This window comes from Nuphar pumila, chromosome 14, assembly GCF_984573655.1.
Source record: "Nuphar pumila chromosome 14, dmNupPumi1.hap1.1, whole genome shotgun sequence".
NCBI lineage: Eukaryota > Viridiplantae > Streptophyta > Magnoliopsida > Nymphaeales > Nymphaeaceae > Nuphar > Nuphar pumila.
The window spans coordinates 72,750,611-72,769,957 of NC_143262.1; the positions used below are offsets into that span (position 1 = coordinate 72,750,611).

Genomic DNA, 19,347 nt, shown 5'->3' on the forward strand with positions numbered 1-19,347 from the left:
TTTGAGGTGTTTTGGGACAAGATTTTTGATGGACAATTTCATTGATTTCAAGATAATTTTTAAATTCATTTAAAAGATATTCACCTCCAGAGTCGGTTCTAAGAATTTTTAAGTTACTATTGAATTGATTCTTAATCAACAAATGATATATCTTAAAAGATGCAAAAACCTCATGTTTATGCTTAAGAAAATATATCCAACAATATCTAGAGTAATTATCAACAAAAATAACGTAATAAGCAAATCCTCCTTTAGATATGATGGGTGTCGGTCCCCATATATCTGAATGCACAAGTTCAGATGGTTTTGTTGTGAACATAGATCTTTGTTCAAAAGGCAAACTTTTCATTTTCCCAATAATACAATCATTACAAGTGAAGTCACTTTTACAAAGATCTTTAACAAAATGTAAGTAAGAAAGCTTGATGACATTGGGATGCCCAAGTCTTTTATGCCAAACATTGATATCCTTATGTTGGGCAAGATTACAAAAAGAATCTTGTGAAATTTGTAGAAACTCCATGCAGTATAGATCTCCTTTCCTATAGTCTTCCCCAATCAACTTCCCGGATTGGCGATCCTTTACCCAATATTTATTTGATGAGATTAACATCACATCCATGGTTCGAGATTTGAGAGACCAAAAGCAAATTTAAGTTTAATTTTGGTATAAATCTAACTTTGGAAATAAAAAGAATCTTGTTTTTCAAAGTTTTCAAATCCTTTGATTTCAAGAGAAGTGTCATTTGCGGTTGAAACAAAAGAAAGTAATACATTTTTTGTGTATTCGAAAAGTGCAAAAATATCTGGAGTCATATGAAAAGAGGCACCTGAATCTAAAAGCCAAAGAGTCTTACCGAAAGGAGAAGAAGTTGATATGGCGGCACCGAAAATGGATCATTTGAAAAGGGGTTGAAGGGCCTCCAATGACTTGACTTAATGATAATGCTCCAATGTTGAAAGTAGATGGATTCTCCTCCTTGTGTGATTGAAATGTGGTAGACATGGCCACCTTCTTCTTCCACTTTGGACAAACCGACTTAATGTCTCGGTTCTTTACAAAAATGACAAATGATTTTTCCATATTCCCTTCCTTGGTTCCATCTTCCACTTTGGCCACATTCTTACCTTCTTCCTTGATTTTAATTTTGAAATTTGTTAAAGTGAGGAGGCTTATAGGTTTTTAAATTATTTTTCGGTCTAGAAACATTCTCATCCTTAGTTGATGGCATATCTAAAACACTTTGATTGGATTTACTCATTCCTATTTGAGTTTCTTCCCCACTTAGCTTAGTGAGAACATCTTCTAGAGGTCAAGTGAAGGAAGATAAAAGAAATCTTATTTGCTCAAATTCGGGTCTAAGCTCATTCAAGAAGTTGAAAAAATGATCTTCTTCTAATTGTTTATGTCGTGGCTCAATGGCTTCTCCATTCCACTTTGGTTCAAGGAGAGCGAGTTCATCCCAAATAGATGATAATTCGGCAAAATATTCTCTAATAGTCATTTCTCCTTATTGAAGGGTTAAAGCCTATTTTGAAGATAGTATTTGTGAGATAAATCCCTCGAGGTATACATCCTCTCAAGATATTCTCAAACTTGCGATGCCTTCTTGAATTTTAAAATATTGGCATTAATCCCAGTCTCAACCGTAGAAAAAATATATGAAAGAATTTTATAATTTTTCATTTTCCATTCTTCATGTTTCTTATTGTATTCTTCAAAAGGCTTTACTCTTTTCTCTCTATCAAGAACTTTTATTTCTCCTTTTTCAACTATAGTAATTTTACGCTCGGGTTCCGGAAACGTACCTTTGATATATCCCCAAAGCCCTTTTCCCTTGACACGAGCTTCCATATTTCCAGCCCAAACATGATAGTTTGATCTGTTGAGCTTGAATCCAAGAGAGAAATGCGAATCTTTTTCCACCATGAAAGAGCTTTTAGAGGAAGAAGTTTGCAAGAAAGTCTTTCCACACCAAAATAGAAAAAAATAGGAGTTGGCATGCTTTTTGAGGTAGCAACTACGATGAGTACAACACACACGCTTGCTTCTATAGACCTTGATCTGATACCATGTGAAAATATCTTCAAGAAGATCAAGTTCAAAAGACTTGATTAACACACTATATTCACAACGGAAAATATGTGCACAAAGGCACCAAATAACACTCACAAAAGAGCACAAATGCACAAAGGCATAAAAAGAATCTTTTATTGAGAGAGAGAGCTTTGCAAAAAGCTTAAGAATTATATGGGGCAATGCCCCTTATTTATAAAGAAAATGGGACCCAAGGAGGGGCTCCCATAAGGACGTTGGAGTCCTTCCAACGTCTCTATGGTGGACCCCTCCTATAATACAATAACAAAAAGAAAAAGAGGAAAAAGAAGAAAAGCATATTCAAATGAATATGCGTGTTACATGTGAAAAGACTATTTTACCCCTAATGGGTATTACAATATATATATATATATATATATATATATATGAGTTACAATTTAACAACATCGTGTCATTGTGTGAGGAGCACATACATGATATCATCAAGTGACTTTAGATCACTTGCTAAGCTTGTTACATAAGACCCATCCATGCCATTGATGTTATTCATCAGAATTTAATAGCACATAATATTTCAGGAGAATTTCATAAAATTTGCCTTTCTCAAGAGAATTTTTTTGTTAAACTACTTTATTTTCAAGTGATAATAAAACTTTGAACATAACCAGATTACACCACAACTTCTAATGAAAAAACTCATTTTAAGAGGCTTAAGCCTCAACATGAGGCTACGCCTCTCTATACCTATCAAAGAACCTTAGGATACATTTGGTTGTGTTTTCGAAAAGTGAAAATGCTGTTCAAAAGAGATTTACTTTCAAAATCTCATGAGACCTCGTGATAAAGTGAATCTCACACAAATAAGATCCACTTTTTAAATCTCACTTTTGGGTTCTATGCCAACTCACTTTTTATGAGGCTTTATTTTGAAGTTTTGTGCCAAAAAAGTTTTATATTTAGTTGCTTTTGAGGTACTTTTCAAATGAGATTGAGATTCATTTTCTAAAGTGTATTAGGAAGTGAATCTCATATGATTGAATTGAATGTAGCCTTAAGACTGTTGGGGCAGGGGATCCCATGAGGTATTAAAGGCATAAGCCTCTAAAGCCTCAAATATAGCCTTGACAAAACCATGCCTTTGACAAGCTCGATATTGTGTCTTTCCTCTCTTAAATTACTCCAATTTCATTTTGGGTGGTAAATGGATCATCAGGGTGCTTCTCATATTTGAAAGCTTTCACATACTTCTGCAAGCACAATTATCTAAATTGCATGAATTGCATAGTCTACCACATTCTAAACTTCAGGTCACAGGTAAGCACCTATGATTTACAAAACTAACAAATTCAATAACATCAACAAATTTTTTTTCGATGACATAACATGAACATAATAAATGCGAGATCGGGATCACCGTTGCAACACAAGTAAAAGTATCTAATCCGTAATTTCATCCTTTCCTCAGTTTTTAGACCACAACCCACCAAACAGGCAACCTGTATCAAAACACAGAAAAGGAAAAAGGGAGATGCACAAAGCCAACTTCTTGGCACCACCAATTATACAGGAATAACATCTCAAACTTTATGCAAATCAAATCCTCGATTCACAAAGAAAACTCTTGGTTACAGTACTCCTACAGACCCACCAAACAGGCAACCTGTATCAAAACACAGAAAAGGAAAAAGGGAGATGCACAAAGCCAACTTCTTGGCACCACCAATTATACAGGAATAACATCTCAAACTTTATGCAAATCAAATCCTCGATTCACAAAGAAAACTCTAGGTTACAGTACTCCTAAAGAAATTATGCTAAGAAAGCAAGAACAAAAGAAACTCAACAAGAAACTATTGCATTAAAGGAAAGAAGATAACTAAATTCAATATTCTCAAATCAACTCTACCATCTATAGAGATCCCTCATCTATAAATAGATGAGATTTCCTAATTCTAATTCAAGGAATGTATCTAATCAGATAACCCCACTTATCCTAATCTAATAAAATTTAGATATTGAATTCAATACATAATCCAATATCTATTACAAATGAACCAAATACTAAAAAATCTAAATAATAAAAATATAAAAAAAATAAATTATATCCAAATGGATCTTTATAGACGCAGGTCTTCGGATCCGCTCCTACATCACAACTCCGCTTCCCCTCCTCGCGGACCTCGCCTTTCAGATTGCGGCATTCGAGTATAATTCAAACCAAAGAACACGAACCGGAAACGAAAAAAAAGGAAAATTTCAAACAATTCTGCATTACCAACTATGCAAACAAACAGACAGAATCACACACAAACACGGGTTATCGACCATCATCTCCCATCAAATAGGAAGAAAACAAGCAGAAGAACATGAAGAGAAGAAGAAGAACAAGAGGAAAGAAGAGTAGAGGCAGCATACATCACTATCGTGGCCGCGGAACTTCCGAATAACGCGGCCCGTCGCCACGTCCCAACAGAACACCTGCCGATCGCCACCGCACGAACACAATTTCGCATTATCCCTACGAATCATAATTACAGAGAGAGAGAGAGAGAGCAGAAAAACCTTTTCAGAGAGAGAGAGAGAAAGAGAAAGAAAGAGAGGGGATTAGGGTTTGGAGGAGAGAGGGGTTGCTGCTCTCTGTACAGGGTGACGTGGACGTCTCGGACGTCGCGGGAGTGGGACTTGTAGGTCTTGATGTGGATGCCGCGGTGGGGGTTCCAGAGGCGGATGGTTCGGTCCTTGCCGCAGCTCAGACAGTAGTTTCCGTCCGAGTTGAAGCGCGCCGCCAGCACCGCCCCCTCATGCCCCTTCAGCACGTTCACTTCCCTTCGAGGCAGCCCCTCTGCCCCCGCCATCCTCCTCCTCCTCTTCCTTCCTTACTTCCTCTTCTTTCAGAACGATCAGGGGGAAAAACTTTAAAAAGAGGGAAAAATGCTTGACTTTGCAAAACAAGTTCTCTGTTCATATGCTGCAACCTATAAACTTTGTCAAAACGTTTTCTCCCTTGGAACAACTGGCAGAATAGCCTCCCCGGCCTTGAGTTTTGGGTTCTTACTCAGCTCACTCTAAAGGACACTTTTTATTTTAAAGTTTTGTTAAAGAGAGCCGTTCAAACTTTTTTTTTTTAAGGCAAGCCGGGGTTAGGCAGACCCCACCAGTAATTAGGGGTGTCAATCGGGTCGGGTTGGCGGGTTAGCATACCTCAACCCGAACCCGACCCATTTAATAAACGGGTCAGCTGTGGCAAACACAAACCCGACCCATTTATTAAATGGGTAACCCGACATGACCCATCAACCCGTTTAATAAACGGGTTGGGTCGGGTAAACAGGTTGGCGGGTCGGGTTCGGGTAAATGGGTTGACCCACTCACCTAACCCGTTTATTAAACGGGTCAGCCGGGTTGGCGGGTTGGCATAACACGAACCCGACCCGTTTAATAAATGGGTTAGGCGGGTCGACCTGTTTATTAAACGGGTTAGTTTAAGCCAAACCCGAACCCGCCTAAGAGGCGGGTTGGCGGGTCTGTGTCAGGTTTTGCCACCCCTACCAGTGATTATTCAACGCACCATTGGGGTTTTGTCCCACCATTGGGAGACGTGCACTTACCAACCACGCAAAGCCCCGTTCAACTTTTGCAATAGTATAAAACATAGACACATATCGGTTATTGTCACCATACCCGGACCCTATAGGGTTTGGTCCGGGTCGAGTCGGGGTAAACACCATCCGTTGACACCAGCCCTAGCTAAAGATAGAGCCTTGTGGTGGTTTGACTAATGAATTGAATCATCCCTTAGCTAAAGATAGAGCCTTGTGGTGGTTTAACTAATGAATTGAGTCATCCCTTATAGAACTATATATGTAAACACAATTGGTCATAGGCTCATAGCGACATGAGGTACAATTGGTCAAGTGACGGGTTTCCTTCATTATAAAAAAACTAATGGCTAACTTTTTGTGTGTGTGCAGTCCCTTTCTTCTTGAAGAACTTTTTGGTGTTTCTTAAGAAAGGGGGATGGCCACCCCCATTGGCCAATTAAAACTTTCTTGAACCTCTTCCCCTTCATGTCAAAGGACTGCCATAGTTCTTTTTTCCGCCTTTGGTGGACGTGCTTAGCTAGTTGGAATTAAGGATGCCAACGGTTTAGATTTGGAACAGCTAAAAATTGCAAAACCCCCGTCCTGCATCTCTAGTTCGAATTGATCAAACAACTAATGCACTTACACCTATCTGGTAGAGACCATAACTTTTCAAATATTTTCAGTTCTTTTGAGGATTGAATCTATACATACCCTAATTTTGACTAAATAGTTTTTTTTTTCAAAAACAAAATCATTTTTTTTAAAAAGATGCCTGAGATTTTTATCTCAAGCAATTATACAAGAGTCCCAAGGGCATGCAGCAATTGCACATGCAATAAAAGAGTTTGATAAAATAAAAAGACTTTCTAATCATGAATATATGAAAGCAGCAAGTATATTTGCTAACAGTGAATGGGCAGGATATAGCATTCTTCATTTGAGGCCAACTTTGTAAAAACAGTGGGTGCGAGATCTTGTATACGATTTGCTTCAATAGCTGGTTTAAGGTGCAATTACTTGTGCTCTTTTTCTCAATAAGCAACTTTAAGCTTTAATAAAACTAATTATAAAATGTTTTTTATGCACTCTAGATGATTACAAAATCAAACTATTTTGCAATTAGTTTCTTGAAAGCTGATTCTTTTTTCTTATGTGTTATTTGGTGATTCTTTTTTCTTACGATGTTCTTTGGTGTAATTTGATGTAAGTTAATGATGGTGAACAATTCTTTGAGTACATGCAATTGCGGAGTCATAGGATTTTGTTATAGGGTTTTCTATTTCTATAGTTGTACATATGCCATGAGAGATGTTAGCAGTTTTTGTCACGCCTGCTATGTTTCACTTCATGTCTTTAGATTCACTGCAAGGAACAAAGTCAATAGCAGCGACTCTTTAACAGTGACAAAAAAATTTACTGTTATTGAGTAGAAATAACGGTGATGGTAGATATCTTCGTGAATGCCTTGGCCTTGCACAAATGTCGCCGTTAAAGACATGTCTATAATAACACCTTTATATATCGCCGTTATAGGTATGTTTATAACGACGACATGACATGGCCGTTAAATATATTGCCATTATAAACAAACTTATAATGATGACTTTAGATACTGCTGTTATAGGTATTGATGTTAAAAAAAAATTATGGCAATATTTAACAGGTATATAATATTGCCGCTATTAATATATAAGAGCGAGATAAAAAAGATCACAGTTATAGCTTTTCTCTATAACGGCGACATGTTTATCGCTTTTATGGCCATTCTTTTTCTCTATAACAGTGAAATTTTTGCCACCGTTATAGCCTAGTATTTTAAAAGGGCCTGGCATGCCCTTTTTCTTTTTCACTCTTCTTTTCTCTTTTTCTTTGCACTCTCAACGGACCACTGCCGCCCGTCATTGGAGTGCTTGCTCCCTCCTCCCTACTCAGGTTTCTCTCTCTCTACAAATCTGTTAGACCACCTCCCTCCTCCCTCAAAGCCTCCTTCTCGCTCTTTTGCTGCTTTGTTTCATTGCTTCGCTGAATCGAGGCGACCACCAAGCATTCCCTCAAGAGAAGAAATAAAGCATGTATCACTTACATTCCTCTTCTTCTAGTTTTGGGTCCCTCCCTCTCTATATTATTTTTTTGTTAACAAACAAAAGGATGTGGGCATTTATGAGTCGCCTTTGGTCTGAGTAAGCTATTGCTTGGATTCACCATGAGACCCATTTGAATCACATAATGTTTTTGGGCAATTGTTTTGGATCTTTACATTATGTACTTTTTGGTTTCTTGGGGTTTCACATTGTGGGTGTCTCTCCTATCGATATATGATGTTTCAATTGTTTTCTATTTTAGTATTATAGCAATGATGCTAGTAGCAATCATGTGTGGCCTTGAGCTTAAACTATCAGCTGAATTCTCTTGTGATCACAATCGAGTCCTTGAGAGTCTAGTTATTTTTTCTTGTGCTATTTGATTGTTGGTTGTAAAATTTGGCAAGATCTAGATGATTCTGGTGTATTTTTAGCTTTGAAATATATTTTTTGATAAAATATAAGTGTAAATCGTACACCAAATTTCAATAACAGGTTCACAGACGAAAGTGGTGAAGTCTGGGTCGAGTTCATAGGGAACGAAGTAAGACTATGTATTCCAAACAAGTCACTCTTTTTTATTGCCTTAAAATGAAAAATTTGTGAAAACAATCAAGTACCAAGCCTATTACAAGTGTTCGAGCAAAATAAAAAAAAAATATTGCCCGATTTAAAATTGGCCTAAGGCCCTACTTAACTAAATAAAAATAAAAGAAAAGAAAACAAATGAAATCAACAACTTGATGCTCTTAGCATGGTGATGTGCACGAGATTGTTGCCTTCACCTGCAAAACACTGCAACCACAAAGAAAAGAATCTTGCTTGTGTAAGAGTTAGTATAACCTAATCTAATATAGATCTAGACTCCAAATGCTGATGAATGCGACAAAACACAAAAAATGCATACCTAAATGACCCTAAAAACAGACCTAAATGCAACCTAAGATGACCAAATATGACTATGCACACAATCTAGTCTAACACGATGACTAGACCGCACCACCGACTAGATTCAGGCCTAGCCAATTGGATTGGGTTTGCAAACTGACTAAGTTTGGTTTTCTGACAAAAACCAACATGTAGTCTGTTGTAGCAGACATGTTCAGACCTCTACAATGCAGTTGGGGACTGCTTTACAACTATACCCAAATGAATATATGAATTTGCCCTTCCCTGCGCTAGCCGAGTGTGTCGGGTAGACTAGGCCAACTAGATGACTGCAAAAATAGACTTGAACCCAGTTGAAAGTTTGACCAAATCAAACCAGGGTTAGGACTGACTCTAGACAACCTAAAACTAACATGAAAAAGGAAAAAAAACTAAAAAATAACTAACTAAAGTGGACTCGGGTCAACCGACACTCGAGCCCGCACACTGAGCCTAGTCGGACATGTGCTATCCTGCGATAAACCCAGAAAAACTGACCTGTTAAAATCTCTACCATCCGAATAGAGATGGTTGTGAAATTTTAACTGGAGGTTTCTGTGTTTGTCGACGAACTACAACTTTAAACATGGCTCAAAATGACTAAAACATGAACATAAAATGATGTCAATTGTGTCAGTTGGTTGGTTTCCTTACAGAATCCGGCTGATTGGTTTGTGACATCTAAAACTCCATGCTATGGTATGGAAAAAAATCTCAAAAAATCAAAGCTCGAAGTAGACACACATAACTTCAGTACGAAAGAAGAAAATCAGAAAAACTAGAAAAACTTAAGAAACTACATACTACGCAAAATCGGTCTAGCAGATCTTGATTGCGCCAAGCGTCAGGGATGCCCTTCAACTTCTAGATTTTATAAAGGAAGATCCCTTGGATGAAATTACACCAAAATTTAACTCAGACCTATTGTTCTCTGCAACATATCCAAAATTCAGATCGATTGGAGATCAACAACTGCCCGAACCTAACTGTTTCTGACCGAATAGGCCTGCTGCAGATCCAGAAACCCAATTTTATATTTGGGTGATTTCAATCTGATCCAAAATACTTTTCTTCTAAAAAAAATACAGAATGTCAAGGACAACCTTCTCTAAGAGAAAATGCTTTTTGAAAGAGTTTTAAAGATATAGAAGGTTGTCGAATTTTGCCAAACAAGAGAAGTAGATACAAGATGTTGATTCTACTTCAGTAGTGGTTGCTTATCACTACACTATCTCACCAACTCTCATGAGTATTTCAAAGGGTTCAATATATCTTGGACTCAATTTTTTCCTCCGACCAAAACTCATTACTCCCTTAAAGAAGATATCTTCAAGAGTACATAATCACCTTGCTAAAATTCTTAATCACGACGTCTCTAATCTGCATAATTTTTTCTATCAAATTTTTGCTATCAATAGATGCTCTTGATTGAATTTAACTTGGTCTGCCATACACTGTATCAATTCAGGCCTTAACAATCTTCTTTTAATGACCTCATCCCAACATAAGGGTGTTCGTCACCGTCGACCATACAATGCCTCAAAGAGAGCCATGTTTATGCTTAGCCTGAAAGCTATTATTGTAGGCAAACTCTAACAGAGGCAGAATGTCATTCTACGAGTCACTATACTCTAAGGTACATGCTTGCAACATGTCTTTTAGGGTCTGAATGGTTCATTTTGACTGTCTATTTGTCTGAGAGTGGAATGTCGTGTTCATTTTTAACTATGCCCCTATTGCCTCATTGAAACTCTACTAGAATCGTGAAGCAAACATGGAGTCCCTATCCGAAATAATTGAATCGAGTACTCTATGAAGTTTGACTATCTCTTTAATGAAGAGTTAGGCAAAGTGGTCACAAGTATAAGTAATCTTACAAGCTAAAAAGTGAGCTGACTTAATTATCCTATCTACAATCATCCATATTGAATCCATCATATTCTTAGTCTTTGAAAGTCCTGAGACAAAGTTAATAGTAACATCCGCCCATTTTCACTCAGGTATGAAAAGTGGTTGTAGTAGTCCCCTGGATCGTCGATACTCAATCTTCACTTATTGGCACACTAGACACTTGCTTACAAACTCATTAATGTCTCTCTTCATTCTGCTCCACCAAAACATATCCTTCAGATCTCGATACATTTTGGTACTGCTAGTGTGGATAGCATATCTTGAGTGGTGTGCCTTATCTAACAATTGATTCTTGAGTTGATCATCCTTGAAAATGCACACTCTAAATCTGAGAAGATTCTGATCATCCACCTTGAAGTCTGACTCTTTATCCTCACAAATTCTCTTTCTAACTTTGGCCAACTCTGGGTCTAAGAGTTGCTTTTTGATTTTCTTTAATATGCTCCCATAATTTTGACTTCAATATGGTTTGCACGAACAATAATTGACCTGATAAGCATTGGACTTCTGCTTTCTAATACGCGACTAAGGAAAATAAATTCCAATTTGCGAGTCTGACCAATGCTCTTGACTTTCTAGTAAGAGCATCAATGACTATATTCACCTTCCTCAAGTGATATTTCAGCTCAAAATCATAAACCTTTAGAAATTCAAGCCATCTTCTTTATCTCAAGTTAAAATCTCTCTACGAAAACATGTACATGAGGCTTTGATGGTCAGTAAATACTTTAAATTGTTCGTTGTATAGGTAGTGTCTCCATATCTTAAGAGCGAATACAATTGCTACTAGCTCCAAGTCATGCGTTGGATAATTAATTTCATGTGTTTTCAGTTGGTGAGATGCATAAGTTATCACCTTACCATACTACATCAAAACGCAACCCAAACTCTTATGAGAAGCATCACTATAAATAGTGAAGCCTTCAGATTGAGAAGGTAAGACCAAAACTGGAGTAGTGGTTAAACACTAGTTTATCAACTAAAAACTCTAATCATACTTGTCATTTCACTCAAACTTTATTTCTTTCTTAGTGAGTTTGGTCATTTGAGCTACCAACATAGAAAATCCTTCCATGAATCGTCAGTAGTACCCAACCAATCCCAAGAAACTATGAATCTCTATAGGATTCTTGGGTTTAGCCTAATTGGTGATTGCTTCAATCTTCGAGGGTCTACCATAATTCCTTCTTTATATATGATATGACCAAGGAATGATACTTGCTCCAACCAAAATGTACATTTTGAAAATTTGGCATAGAGTTGATATTATTTAAGTGTCTGTAGAACTATCCTCAGGTGTTCCTCGTATTGCTCCCTTGTAGTTGAATAAATAATAATGTCATCGATAAATACCACCATGAACTTATCCAAAAATAGTTTGAAAACTTTGTTTATCATATCCATAAAAGTTGTTGGTATATTAGTCATACCAAAATACATGACAAAAAATTCATAATGGCCATATATTGATCAAAAAGTTGTCTTAGGCACATCTTCTTCCTTGATTTTCAGCTGATGTTAACCCGATCATAGATCCAACTTTGAGAAGCATGCAACTACTTGTAGTTGATCGAACAAGTCATTAATTTGCGGTAATGGATATTTATTCTTTATAGTCACTGTGTTCAATTATCGATAATATATACATATTTATAATGATTCATCTATTTTTATGAATAGAATTAGAGCACTCCAAGGAGATACCAATGATCATATAAAACTTTTGTCCAATAATTTTTATAGTTGCTCCTTATGTTCCTTAAGTTTATACAAGTCTCTTTTAATAAGAGGCCTTTGATATGGATATTATTCCCGGAACGAGATTGATCTGGAACTCAATCTCTCGATCAGGAAGGATACCTGACAGTTTCTCTAGAAAAATATTTGCATATTCTCAAACTATGTCCAAAATCTGATTTGGTGATGTTTTCTCTCCTATCAATCTTCATGTAAGCCAGAAATTCAATGCAACCTTTTCGAATGTATTTATTGACCTTCAAGTATGATGTGATCATCAGCCTAGGTAGTTTCCTATTATCGTGATATGTGAATGTTGGAGTCTGGGGTTTTAAAAACTAACACACTTCTTTCTACAATCATTAGTGGCATGGTGGTTTGACAATCAATCCATACCTATGACAACATCTATATTTTTAAAGTCAAGTTGTAACAAGTTCATAAGCAACTTATGATTCTCTATTCTCACTACACAATGTTCACTATAGTGAATTCTTTTGTGGGTGTTTCTATCAAGCAAGAAATAGTCAACTATGAAGGTGCAACTAGTAACAAATTTCCAAAGGTTGAGATGATAAAATTATATGTAGCTCTAGAATTAAACAACACTTATGCTAAAATACCATAAATAGGGAGTATACTTTCAACCACCTCAAGGCTGGAAAGAGCTTTTTGAAGAGCGACAACATATGCGTGACCTGGTACTGTGGGCTTCTACTTCATAGCTGCATTGTTTCTCCAGTTAGGTTGTAGACAGTCATTGGCATAGTGACCCATCTGCTGGCAGTTGTAGCACTTGACATGTTTTAGATTGAACCTACCTTTGTACCTCTGAAGACCATAAGTCTTGCATGAATTGTTGGAGTGAGTTGACTTTTGAGTTCATTGCCTCTTAGCTTGATGGCCTCCTGAATTCTTGACTTCCTTATCTTGGGCCTGACTACTAGTCTGACCTCCGTAGTGTTTTTTGTGCTCTCACTGAAACTTTCCTTTATATTGAAACTTTATTTGAGAGGACTCGGTCACATCGCTGCCATTATGTTTGACCTTCTTTTCAGTTATTGGCTTTTCCTTTTCTTGGGCCTTTTTCTTCATCCTTAACTCCAAAAAATCATACCTTGAAGTATAGTCCATGAGTTGACTGTATTTATTTATTTGCAATGGCCCCACTGACTTCAAAATTTTGGGATTCAAGCTCCTCTCAAGGCATTTGCACTTATCTTTCTTATTTGCCATCAAGGACTTAGCGAAATGAGAAAGCGAGTTAAATTACGCAGTATACTAGGCTGCAGTCATGTCCCCTTTCTTCTACTTCCTGATTTTTTTCTCATTCTCTACCCTCTAGCACTTCAGAAAGAATTGCCAATAGAACCTCCTCACAAAGGTGGACCAAGAAAAATAAGTGTCTTGCTCTAGAGTGTCGCAGATGGTCATCCACTAGTGTTCTGCATCACTGGTCAGGTTTGACACCGCTAAACAAACTCTCTGATCCTCTAGACACTAAATGACATCTAAGACTTTTTCCACTTGCATAAGCCAATTCTCTTCTATGACGCTATCATGAGTGTCGTAAAGAAGTAGAAGCTGCATATTCTTAAACCTTTTGACCCAAGAGGTGATGCCTGAAATAATTGTTTAAGGTTATCCTTGTTGAGTGTGGATGGTTTACAAGAGCTCGTATAAAATGCAATTTGTAGTATACTTAGGAGGTATCCTCATGCTTTATTCTCATGAGCATTCTATTGGTGATCCTTGTGAGATCTCTATACTCATCTCTCCACCACTGCATAGAACATGCCTCACCAGAGTACGAACGATATGTTCTATATCAGAAGAAGTCCCTACTAGTTATTCAGATGCATCTTGCTACTGCAGTAGTTGGGTTCAATCCTTAGATGTTTAAGGACAACCACAACCTCAATGCCCCTGAGTGACTGAGGCCATCGTGAACTCTATCAAGTTCAAAGTTAACATATGTCACTCATGGTTGTACCATCACTGTCAACCTCGGTGAGAAAGTCCTGAAGGGGTCTGTCAGTTTTACCAATTACTTGTTGGATATTGCATGTCTATAGGGCAGCTGTTGAGGAGATGCACATGACCCCATTCAATATGTCTCTAACACGGTCAATAACTGCGGGGTCTTTGTGACTTTAAGTCTTATTCATATGCATGCTTGACTATGCTCTTGGCACTGCGGCCATCACGAGCATCTCACCTCTTTCGAGTGGACAATGTACTCTGGCTCTGCGGCTCTTACGAGTCTAGTTGTATATCAGTCTTTCAATAAGCATGCATATGACACGATCTCATTGGATCGGCTGCTTAGAGCATATCATCACGATGAGTACTTAGCCTAGTTAAGGCGCAACCACTACTCCGACGCAACAGCCTTTACGAGTAAGGTGCTCTTACAGGCAACAGAGAGACGGGCCATTCTAGCATCGTTCCAACAACTGGCATCGTCATGTCGTTCAACTGACTTCGGCAGCTCTTCTACCATCCATTTCGCCAACACTTCCTCTGCTTCAACGGCAAGAGTGTGGCCATCCTTTCTATATTGTAGAAAGCATTCAATGAACATCCCAATATACATAAAGGAAATAAACTAGATAAAGAAGAAAAAAATAAAGCAAAATAAGATATAATTCGACTAGACCAAACAAGAATAAACATTCATAGATGTGAACGTCATCTCACTCCTCAGTTCATCCAAAGTTTGCTTCTCTCTTTTAATCTCTTCTCGTCTGCTGAGGGTGAGGCACAAGAAGAGCACCCATGTTGTATGAGGGAGAAGCTGAAGTGTATAGGTAAGGCGAGAGTAATAGTAGGATCTTCAGACACAGAACGACCACCCATATTGTATCGAGGCAAAGCAAAAGTGTAGGTAGGTGAGGTGGGGGTAACCGTGGGATCTCCATCCTTACCTTCTTCTCATAAACTTTTTGATGTTGCCCATCCATGTGCTAGTCCTGGGCCGCTTTCATTAAGTTGTACAATGTTTCATGCTGCCTCCACGACCTGAATTGCCACCCTCTTGATTTCTTCAACAAGAAACTTTATGGACGGGTCTTAAGCTCCTCTATTGGTTGCACTCATAGAAGCCGCATAGCTAGTCTGAGATATATGTCATCCCCATGCACTAGTCATCCTTGACCTTTTTAAGGACATAAAATACGCACTAGGGGATGCTCTCCTTGCAACTCCTCCTTGAGTCACCATCCAGTCCCTCACTGTTCACTCATGCACTGACTGGTAGGACTGGTGAGTCCCTTGCTTATAGGACTGTGATTGTTGCCTTTGAGTAGTGTTAGCGTCATTCCATTAGTACACATTTCTTTCTTCAGCTATGATATAGATCGACGGAGGTTATGGTGTCAACTCTTATAATATTTGATCTATGCTCGCCATGATTCTAGTAGTCATCACCATTGCAACAACAAATTCTTCTCTCTTTATGACTGGTGGCTCAGAAGGTCCTTGTATCCAAAGGTCTCCGTGATTATTACGCTCACTAGCTATTCTTAATCACAAAACAACCTAGTTGCTATCATGTTTTTACCTAGTAGAAACATATGCTATATTCTATGTCATTAAACTTGTTATGAATAATCTACCTTTTGTGTGAACCTGACTTTGATACCACTTTATAACACTCTGATCTGAGATCTCTAGAGTTTAGGTCCAGTTAGTATTACTTTCTAGAGGGAAAGCATAAAGAGTTCATATAGAGAAAATATGGCCAAATTTATCTTTTTTTTCCTAATAAACTCATTTTTTTGACAAAGTTTATCATTCATAACATACAAAAATAATAATTACATGAGTGTTCAAGGACAATAAATAAAACTAACAAGTACTCTGTTGTACAGTTCGAGTAGCTAATCACGTCTTGCTTGCACTAGTATGCCTAGAACCTACAGTTGTAATTATACAGAGGTGAGTCTACAACTCAGTAAAGAATATTTATAAGCAATAAATTATTTTAACTTATAACTATAGTGGGCACTAATCCCCTAATCTGAGTTTACTTTTTGACACATCACATAAGGTTTGTATGTTTTAAATTATCTTCACAACTCTCTCAATCTAACACCCACTCACAACAGACTATAACACTAGGTCAACTATACTGGTTATAGCTGTCTATGAGCGTAACAACCTGTGTAGAGTACTCAAATTTTAAATTATTGGTCAGATTATGAATCATGCAGTCCTAGTGATCTTTGGATCACCATGCACTGTAGTGAAACAACAAGGAGGACCCCCATCAGTAGCTAGCCAGGAGGTCAGTCTTAAACTCAGCATGATTCACACTACATCCTAACCATAATGACTTTCAACCATCCATGGTTGTCTAGAATCTCAGATACTGTGTGGATATAAACTCTAAGTCATATATTAAGTTCATTACCTTAAACCTTATACAGCTCGTATTTCACTCGTTCTCCCATGAGTGCTATTGTGAAATAATTATGATGAATCATATTCTTAATCTCAAAACGATATTAGGGTTCACACTTTATATCATACTAAGCATTCAACGGGGTAGAGTCTTTATATCGTTAAATCACCAGCAACTTACTCTCCATGGTGGTTGTTGTAACACCCCAATTTATATAACCTGAAAAATGCTATTTTTTTTTTTGAAATACTTTTAAATTTTTTAACAAATAATAGCAGAAAACTTATCAGGTCTAAAATTTGGCATGCTACTTCACATGATCACTTGCAATTATACAATTGTGGAATTAAAAATTTAACGAATAATTAACCATGCATAAAATAAATCAAAGTCCATAATGTCTATAATTAACCTTGAATAAAAATTTAAATAATAATCAGAGTCCAAAAATCTATGAGGATAAAGAAAAGGTATGCTTAGTTCCCATCGCAACCTCCCGCCTTCACATGTAAACACCTACTCACTACCTGAAAAACAATAAAATACATAGGGTCAAACATAACATGTTTCAGTAAGATAGATTATACTAAACTTGAAAAAAATTTATGAAACAAGAATCTCATCTAATTTTTTATAAGATAATCAAGCAAAACTAAGAAATTAAGCATACATTCAAATTAAACAAATAAGCACGTTAACATCAAATGAAACAAATATGCAGGAACAATTAAAATGCATGTACTTACCATATGTAAAACAATCAATCATTTATGCATGAGTGACTTTGTCATTTTTAATTAGATTTTCTTTTTTAATGTATGCCATGCCAAACTAATGCGCATGCATATTAAGTTTCACTTCTTAGCCCCATGGGTATGACACAGACTTGAACCTGGATGAGGGCTATAACCCAGGGGTATTTTCATACAAAAGGGTAGCTTTGACCTGGACAGACACCTTTCACCAATGACAGGGTGAGAGACGATAATTCAAGAGATATTTTTAAAACCTTCAATCCTGATACATCAGATTTTCACTCATGAGTATATTCTCCCTACGCTGCAATCTAATACAGAGGGTTCCCCGAAAATTATGGGAAAGGAGCAACCCTCTGTACTCGAAACTTACTTATCTTATAAAGTTTTGTACCACTTGCCACTCTCCCATCAAGTATCTTTTACTTATGATGTTGCATTATTTTACTTCATTACTTAATGTTTTATATGAAATCATAATTGAATCCATCCAAAGAATTCAACCTCTTATAGGGCAATGGATGCACTTATAAAGCATTGGTATTGAAACATTCATTCATTTATGCTTTTAAACAGAAACATGTGCATATGCATAAATGCAAATCAGATTTATTACTTGGCATCCATCTATGAATACATAACATTATCATCATTATCATCATCATAATCATATGGAATTTTATACAATTTCAGTAGAGATTCCATTAACATTTATAAAAACATTACGCAATTTGTACTCTTCGGTCCATTGTTTGCGCATAGCCTTCTTTTGGGCAAGATATTTTTTATTGAACACACATGCATGCTTTATCATAGGCACATTATACCCTGCATAAAATCATACATTTTCATGCATATACAGTCTGTACATTGACTGAAATAAGTGAATTTATGAAACACATAAGTAACTACCCAAGTATTGGGGTTCTGTCCTTAGACCGATTTCGATTTGTGAAACTCTCAATTCTGTCGAACTTTTATAGAGTTAATAGAAAACCTTTCATTCGATGAACAAAGCTGAGATTTTTACAGATTGTAAAAAATTTTGTTTGCTTTCCGTAGTCGTAAACCGTTCATAAAAAATTATTCGTATAAAGAAGTTGTGAATGTTTTACTATAGACATATACTCTTCTATTCTAACTATCACAGAATCGTGCTCATTCCATGAACAAAGCTCAAATTTTCAAAGTAGATAGATTTTTTTTTTAACTTTCTAATGCAATAAACCGCTCATCAAAACTCCTCCAGACGAGAGTTATGTGTATTATACTTGTCGAATGCCTAGAAGAAAAACAATCATACCAGGTCTATGCATTCTGGTTGGGCCAAACTGGGTCACTCGAATTCATACAACTATATTTTTTTGAAATAAATTAATATAAAAACTTAAATAAAATACACATCTAAGGCTAATATATTCTAAGCTAGACAAATCATATTTTTCCTCAGCCATTTGTCCGAAAAAATAGATTCATCTTGATCATGGCTTAATTCTTCAGAATTAGTTTTGGTAAATTACCTAATTAAACAAATAAATTATAGAATTTTTATATAATTAAAAATAAAAAATATAAAATATAAAAATCACATAATATTCCCATGAACATGATCTTCCAATTACAATTAAATATTGTGTAACACCTTAATTTTTATAACCTAAAAAATGGTGATTTTTTTTAAATTACTTTAACAAATAGCAGCAAAAAAACTCATCAAGTCTAAAATTTGGTGCGCTACTTTTTGTAACCATTCATAACCATACGATTGTAGAATTTAAAGAAAATAATTTCAAACATGCATAAAATAAATCAAAGTTCACAACCATTCATAATTAATTACATTTGTCTCTTGAATTAAAAATTAAATAAATAATAGAGTCCAAAATCT

General features: G+C 36.5%; 1 protein-coding gene across 1 annotated transcript in view; it reads right to left on the reverse strand.

Annotated features, from left to right (window-relative positions):
• The window catches only part of LOC149816961 (uncharacterized), a 32,046-nt gene extending 27,132 nt beyond the window's left edge, over positions 1 to 4,914 (reverse strand). The window contains exons 1-3 of the mRNA XM_089986993.1: positions 4,703 to 4,914; positions 3,689 to 3,719; positions 3,544 to 3,555 (exon numbers count right to left, since the gene is read on the reverse strand). Of these exons, the coding sequence (XP_089843119.1) occupies positions 3,544 to 3,555; positions 3,689 to 3,719; positions 4,703 to 4,914 (255 nt within the window). The remainder of the gene's footprint in view (positions 1 to 3,543; positions 3,556 to 3,688; positions 3,720 to 4,702) is intronic.
• Between the last annotated feature and the right edge of the window lie 14,433 nt (positions 4,915 to 19,347).